General features: G+C 38.9%; 1 protein-coding gene across 1 annotated transcript in view; it reads left to right on the top strand.

The window, feature by feature from the left end:
• LOC107566006 (THO complex subunit 2-like) overlaps positions 1-8,016 on the top strand; it is a 98,855-nt gene that overhangs the window by 24,194 nt on the left and 66,645 nt on the right. The window contains exon 11 of the mRNA XM_016251354.1: positions 1,909-2,046. Coding sequence (XP_016106840.1) covers positions 1,909-2,046 — 138 coding nt within the window. The remainder of the gene's footprint in view (positions 1-1,908; positions 2,047-8,016) is intronic.

Below are 8,016 nucleotides of genomic sequence, written 5' to 3'. Positions count from 1 at the left end.
AAAGCTGAAATGGGAGGTATAGCATTTTATAAACCTTATTGTTTTTATGAAAACCTTTATTTGAACTGTAAAGTTGACTTTTTCCGTGTTTTAAGTGCTATAATCGGGTCCCTGGTGCATCTACCAACATAGTGTATATATATTTTTTTGGTAAGCCTTTCTCTGCAAGCTTGTGAAAAACAATAAAAAAAATAAATAAAAATGTCGCTCCCCTTGTGATGTAGAAAGGGGATCTTATTATAATATTACCGCCCCTTAATCTGCAAGTTTCCACCCACGGTCCCATCATTGTGTTTTCGCAAGCGACAACGGTGTACCAGTTCTAACACCATTGTGAAAGTTCAAGCAAAGCATGCTAACTCTTCTGTCTTTGGCTGCACAGATGAGAGTCCCAGCCTCAGAGGAGACAAGAGAGCAGTGGGTTTATTGATTTATTTACTCTATATTATGCTGCCGCCACACAGATCTAATATGAACGTGATTTCTTTCCCAGCTGTTTACCTTCTCGGACATAACCGACTGTTTTTGTAACTCGCGTGTGTTTCTAACATAAACTTGTGAGTATTTGACAGTTTAAGCGCAATAAGACACGAAAGAGAACCTAGTTTAGTACTCGCATACCTGTGACAGCTGCTGTCTGTGCGCGTTCTTCGGAAAACCCTATATCAGAAGTTTAAACGAATATGGTTTAAAACGCATGATTTCAGCGTGATAGACATGATAATCAAAACCAAACAGATGTTATTTGCCGGAATATCTGAGGTACGAGCTGTAAAGGCACCGCCCTATTCTGGAAAAGGGGTTGAGGAACAGCAGCTCATTTGCGTTTTAAGAGACATGCACAAAAACGGCCTGTTTAAATGGTTTGTGCGGAATTTTAAGCTGAAACCTCATAGACACCTGATACTTGTATTAAAAGTGCATAATTGGTCTCCTTTAAATTATGGTTTTTACAATCATTTTACTGTTTAATAGGTTACCATGGGCATTTCCCTTTTCTCTAGTATGATAATTTTATTTGAATAGGTCTTAAAAAGCCATATATTAAATTTTTTTAAATCCTGTGGATACCCTGGACTGGTTTATTCATCCAGATTTTCCCAAATTGTTTGACATTCCACATTATACATTGAATTCCACTTTTATGACTGGATTCCACAACTCTGTCCACAGTTTCCACGTCGTTGAAGTCTATGTAATAAGTACTTTAGGATTGTAAGATGTGAATCGGACAATGTTTTCGAATGACAAGTAATTAATTTTAAATACTCACATCAGTTAGTTTTTTTTTGCAATTAATAAAGGTATTCTTAAAAAGAACAAATATAATTGGTTATTGTTTATCTAGCACACCATACATTGTGGCTTTTGTTTTTTGAAAGTGTGATTTGCAGTGTGGGTGTGTAAATGAACGCTCTAAATCTGGCAAATAATAAAACTCATAATGGTAGTTTCTTAATAGCCCCCTTTTTTGCTTAAAAGATTATGCCATGTCAGTGTTAATGTCTTCACATTTCCGACCCTTTATCTCTCTAGTGTCAGTTGCTTGGAAACAGTACGAGAGAGATTTGAGATTCTCATTTTTTTGTTCTTATTCCGCATTAGTGTAAAATCATTAAATCACAGTAGTCAACATTTGAAGTGGATCAAAACCTTTCATCAAAGTTGTCCTAAAACCAAACCGTCAGTGTGGGACACACACACACACACACCGTAAGTCGATCAGGACACTGTCCGCATGAGACGTGCTTTAAGCCGTAACTGTAGATCCAGTGCTGGGACAGAAGACACAAGAGACATTCAGCAAGCAGAGCTGTGGGTTGAACTCTTTGAACGTCCTGTATTTTTAGGGCTGCAGTCCCCAAAGGTGCCAAAGGTGGTTTGATGACACCTCTGCGAAACAAACAGGCACTGCGGCCGGCCGAAAGCTTCGATGATCTCTCCAGGGGCGTCTTCACCATGCTGTGCTACCTGGGCCCTCACCTGTCCCACGACCCCATCCTGTTTGCCAAGGTCGTGCGACTGGGCAAGAGCTTCATGAAAGAGGTGAGGACTGACACTAGAGTTGGCTGATATATCTGCTATTATATATTTGAGCAAACCCTTGAGAGGTAGCCTAATAAGATCACTAGCCTAATAGAAGCCGTAACACAACAAGTAACCAAGTAGCTTGGTGGAAAGCTAGTTAATAACGCTATATAGGACAAGCAGTTTGGATGATGTATGGATAGATGTTTTAGTGGTGATGCAACAGCTATCTAAAATCTGCACTGGCTGTATGATGGTTGTATGTGTTGTTAGCTCATGTAGAAATGGTTCAGCAGCACTTCAGGCTGCTGTAGATTCTGCTTTGAAAGCCAGGTAGATGGACTTTCTCCAGTGTTATTACAGTGTTGTTTTTGTGTATTTTTTAGTGGGCAGAGAATGTAACGGTGTGTCCCAGAGGTTGATGAGGTCTATATCAGAACTGTATTAGCTCTTGGCTCATTTTAATCTAACCTGCGTGAGTTCTGTAGTCTCACTTTATTGTTGGTTAGCCTCTATTGATCACTGTCTGTCTGTGTGTGTGTGTGTGTGTGTGTGTGTGTGTGTGTCTGTCTCTCTTTCTTTCAGTACCAAAATGAAAGCAGGCAAGACACCAAGGACAAAATGGTGAGTCATGGAAAGTCCTGTGTGAGAGTGTAAAGTTGTATGAAGAACAGCACAGGTTTCTGGCTTTTTTTGGTTGTTTGTTTGCTAAATTCTAGAAGATCAGCTCTGACTGTAAAGTGTATTTGACATTTTTCTCACCCAGTTTAAACTTAATTTAAACCTAATAGATTCTTCCAAACAAATGATCTGTTAACCATTTTAGCATTTAACACTAACATTGAACAGCTATTAACTTTATTAACTTTGTTAACTTTATTAGTAATTGTGTTTGATTACTGGATGCTTTGAGCCGTATTTGCCCAAATTGCCCAAATTGCTCCTGTAATGGCCAAATGAGTTTTCTTGAGGGATTTAAAGCTATAAATCTCAGCTGAGGGACAGAACCTGAGGAAGGTCATCATGGCGATAACATCGACAACAGCAAGATTAAACAGCATAGAAGTGATAAAAGAGGGGGGGTGGAGTTAGGAGGGAAAACAAATAACGATTCCTAACACCGTGTCTACACCGGACGCAAGCGGCGCGTCGTGAGAAAATACTATAGAACCACTGATCTATAATAGAGATTCATTATATATAGATCAGTGTATAGAACTCATTGTAATCAGTGATGCTGTCTACACTGGATGCGGCGCGGCACCTACATTAAACAGTGTGGCATAAATGCCACTTCAGATGCAGCTTCTGTGTTTCCTCTGCACTGCAAAGATGAATTTTGTTGATACTGATTTCTTTTGCTTGGAAACAGCCCAAATGCCTTATTATTCTAATTGACTGATTAAATGTAAGAATTTGACTCAAAAGATGATGCACACTTTTAGAAATAATGGCTTTATGAAGGTAAAAATGCTCATGAAAGGTAAAAGTCAATTAAAGATTAATTTCTATCACCATCACACAGAATATAAAGAATATCAAAAACTTTAGAAGTCAGATGTCCACGGTAGTCCTTAAGATATCAGCGCAATAACAGCAACTCAGCAAAATATCGTTATCGATAAAATCCCAGAAAATATTGAGATATCTTTTTTGTCAATATCGCACACCCCCAGTCTGTGTTAATGCTATTGAGTAGGCTAATATGGCCAAAGATATTTTGTTTTATAAATAAATGTTCATTTAAAAGCAGCCCACGATCAGCGTGTTATGTTACCGTTAACCCTTACGGCTCCGACGGGGCTTTGTTCCATCCCCCACGCTGTGACAACTCACAAAAGACCATTTTTAGCCAAGCAGTGCGGAGAGCCGCTTCAGAAACGTGCCGCGGCTGGCCGGTATAAACACAAGCATTAGAGCGCCCGCGATCAGCTCCGGTTCCCGTGGAGCCGTAACGCGCCGCAAGACATACACGACAAATAGCGAATATTTCATTTTCACGAAACGTCATAGCATTTCCACTGCAGCGCTACCAAATCATTTATGTCCCCACACATCATGTACATCCTCACGCGTTGACGTCCTCAAATCGCGATCGGTTCGTGAGATCGGCCAAGTGTAGTGAGTACCGATCGAGTCATAAAATGTGATTATCGGCCGATACCGATTTCCGGCCAATCGATCGGAGCATCCCTACATACAGGTTTAGAAGGTGAGGAAATAATGTCAGAATGTTCATTTTTGAGTGAACTATTTATCTAACAAACCTAGCTTAACATTACCTAACTAACTTCTAGATCCTCGCTGCTGAGGAAATTGCTGAAATCCCTGTTTCTATGGTAACAGCTCTTATTGGTGGGTCTCCGCACAGAATTATGGGTAGTGTAGTTTAATTTCTTCAGATGAAGATTGTTTTAATGTTTTAATTTTAGGTATGACATCTGATTTGGTTTTGATTTTGATAGGAACATAAGCAATCTACTTAAATTATCCATTTTTATAATTGCAGACAAGACCTATCATGAGCTCTGAGGTTGTTCCATTGTGTTTTTTCCTCTGCAGTTTCTTAACTCCAGCCATTGCACTTAGACAATGTGTAGATTTAGGATGTTACATCAGTGCAACTTTAAAGGCAGTTCTCCTTGAACAAGGTTTATGTTGCCCTGTGCGTGTGTGTGTGTGTGTGTTCAGTCCCCTGTGCATAGAGATGAGCTCTTTGAAAGGGCTTGCAGAATTGCTGCATCCGATTCTTTGCTTTCTTTTCAAGTGTGTTGAATAAATGATGATATTTTGGCAGATAATTGGATGGAGAGGGAGCGAGCGGAGAATGAGCTGAGGCTAAACACGTCAAAAGTGTTCAGGGAGAAAGAGAGGGAAGCTCAAGGTCGCCTGTCAAACGGGCCGAGTCTGTGTCAGACTGCTCTCAACCGTTTAGTCTCTCATTGGATGCTGTTTGTAGCTTGTGCAGGTAGTTTTGCGTTTTTCAAGTGTTGAATTGATAGATGAATATGACCGGACTAAGGTTAGATTTTACAACATTTCATTCTGTTTTTCTTTACACATAAATATTATTATATTTTATCCAACATGTTTTTTTTTACTCTTCGTCACGCTTTTTTTTTATGGTTTGCCTTAATTTTTCCTGTTTAGTAGTTTGCTTTTAATCGATGTTGTAGCCTGAGGCTGCAGAAATCTGAAAGACATCACATCGAGGACAGAGAGGAGCCAGTATGGTTGGAGTCGTGTGAAGGAAATAAATATTTGTTGCTCAAGGTCGCCTGTCAAACGGGCCGAGTCTGTGTCAGACTGCTCTCAACCGTTTAGTCTCTCATTGGATGCTGTTTGTAGCTTGTGCAGGTAGTTTTGCGTTTTTCAAGTGTTGAATTGATAGATGAATATGACCGGACTAAGGTTAGATTTTACAACATTTCATTCTGTTTTTCTTTACACATAAATATTATTATATTTTATCCAACATGTTTTTTTTACTCTTCGTCACGCTTTTTTTTATGGTTTGCCTTAATTTTTCCTGTTTAGTAGTTTGCTTTTAATCGATGTTGTAGCCTGAGGCTGCAGAAATCTGAAAGACATCACGTCGAGGACAGAGAGGAGCCAGTATGGTTGGAGTCGTGTGAAGGAAATAAATATTTGTTGAGCTCGATGTGAGGATGTAGCCTTGAATGTGAAAGCTTGCTACAAAAGAGGCTCTATTTGGTCAGATTTAGCAACAAAATTGTGCCATATTTATCCTAAACATGTTTCTAAAAATGTCAAACATCTTATATATTAATACATTTTGATGTTTAAATCTAAATAAACCATTAAATCCATTTATTATTCACATTTAAATGTGAAAAAATCCAAAGTATTTTCTTTTTATTTAGATATGAAAAATTAAGTAATTAAATGTAAAAAAAAAAAAAGCTTTATTGAACTACTAAACATTTTTAACATGAACCTTAAATGTATTAATTGAAAGCATTAACAATACAGTTATAAACAAGTGAAATTTTGAAATTTAAATGCTTTATTTAAGCAGTTTTTACTCCGTTTGACCCATTGGAAGCTATTTGTTGCATGCATTACTTTCCATTCGGTGACTGTGTGTGTGCTGTGAGGCGAGGTGTCAGACATTAGCGGAGTGTGTGTGCTGTGAGGCGAGGTGCAGGTGGTGTGTTCGACTGCAGTGCTGCTGCGGAGGATCTGTGAGCGCTGAGAAACACGGAGGAGTAGCGCTAGCTTCATTCAGCAGTACGACCGGAGGAGCTGAAGAGACACACACACTCTCCCAAATCCATCTGAGAGCTCCGTGCACTGCATTGAGGGGTTGTTCTCTTTTTCTGAGCATCTCTGCCGTTTGATTATTACTGATGACGCATGTGAATGGAGTATACAGGACAGTGCATTCACACTAATGCACAGATGTGTTTTGACATTTCGGATGTCCTGTCTGTTTAATCCTTGATTAATTTCATTCATATAACCACTGCATATGTGTACAGCCTCATGCCCACGAGTGAACACATGAGCATTTGAAAGCTGTGAGCTGTCAGCCGTCTGTGAGTTCCGCGTATCTAATAAACTATCTAATTGCATTCCAGACAGCATTAACGATGTCTTTGCAGAGCGTTTGGAAGAGAAAATGCTGAAATACTGGTAAAATCACACATTGTAGGAGCTGGAACATCGGGCAAATTAAGCCTGTGATTGTCCTTGTAATTTGCTTCAACATTTCCGAACTTAATGTAATATTAGATACTTGTTCAAGGGTTTTGTGTAATTGGCAGCAACTATAATACTGCTGCCTCTAATGCATGAAAGTTTTTCATAAATTCTGAGCTTAGTTTTTACCACATTTGCAGAATCATTTAAGAGAGAATTGCGATGCATCAAATCTTTTTTTTTCCTCCCATCCCTTTTTCATGACTTATTTGATTGGTGTGCCAAAAGTGTGTTTTATAAAAATGTTAAGAGACTGCTGACATCCCGTTGTTCATGTAAGCTTTGTAAGGCTTCTGGGTATCAGAAGATGTCATTAGAGCTTTTTCATTGTGCTCTGAAGGTTAAGCAAACCAATTAGGACACCTGATGTGACGTGGGTAATGCACACACAGGATCACACACACACACACACACACACACACACACACACACACACACACAGAGGTTCCCTTATTAAGACCAATGACACCGTCATAGCTCAGCAGTCAGCAGCTCCTGTCGGCTCACCAGCTCGAATGGAAACTCCACAATGCCAGCGCTGGCTCTGTGCCCTCCTCCAGTGTGTGTGTTTTTTTCCCCCAGCTACTTTATTAATTGACTTTTTAATTGGCCCTTTTGTGCCACACTTCAGACAAAGCAGCTCTGCTAGTTTGAGGGAAAACACGGCCCCCCGCACTCACAATTAACGGCGTTATAAAGAACGGCCCGAGAGGCGCTGCGCTTCACGTGACCGTCCATCATGCGCCTGCTGGCATGTGTGATAAGAAATCAGTGCAGAGGCATGAAGACTCATAAAACGGTATCGGTACCTGAATTTCGGTGCCGGTACCTTATTTCGGTACTTTACTCTGTGTAATTACAAAATCATTTATTTCAGTGAAAAATAAGTCCAAAAGTCTCAATTTCAACGTTTTGAACAATAGGGCCCTACAAACTTTTTCTTGTTTTTCTAATTCTTGTTTTATTTTTTCTGAAAATCAAATGAAGGCATTAAACATTTATTTTAAATCAAATGAAAATTAAATCCTTTTATTTATTGGCAAACAAACTGAAGTTTACTGTTGAAATTAATACATGGAAGAAAAAAAAACACTTTTATAACATTTTTTAATAGGCTAATAATTGTATTTCTTTCTACAAGTAAGTGATTAATCTGGTTGTAATATTTATTTTTATCATTTAATTGTTTTATTCAAATTTGATCGAAAATGGAATATCTAAAATGTACATTATACTGTACAAAAGTAATACAAGAGTAGGCCTAAT

The sequence above is a fragment of the Sinocyclocheilus grahami genome, unplaced genomic scaffold (assembly GCF_001515645.1).
Source record: "Sinocyclocheilus grahami isolate Dianchi unplaced genomic scaffold, SAMN03320097.WGS_v1.1 scaffold1040.1, whole genome shotgun sequence".
NCBI classification, from domain to species: Eukaryota; Metazoa; Chordata; class Actinopteri; order Cypriniformes; family Cyprinidae; genus Sinocyclocheilus; species Sinocyclocheilus grahami.
The sequence above is the reverse complement of the archived record's forward strand: the minus strand, read 5'-3'. Positions and strand labels throughout refer to the sequence as shown.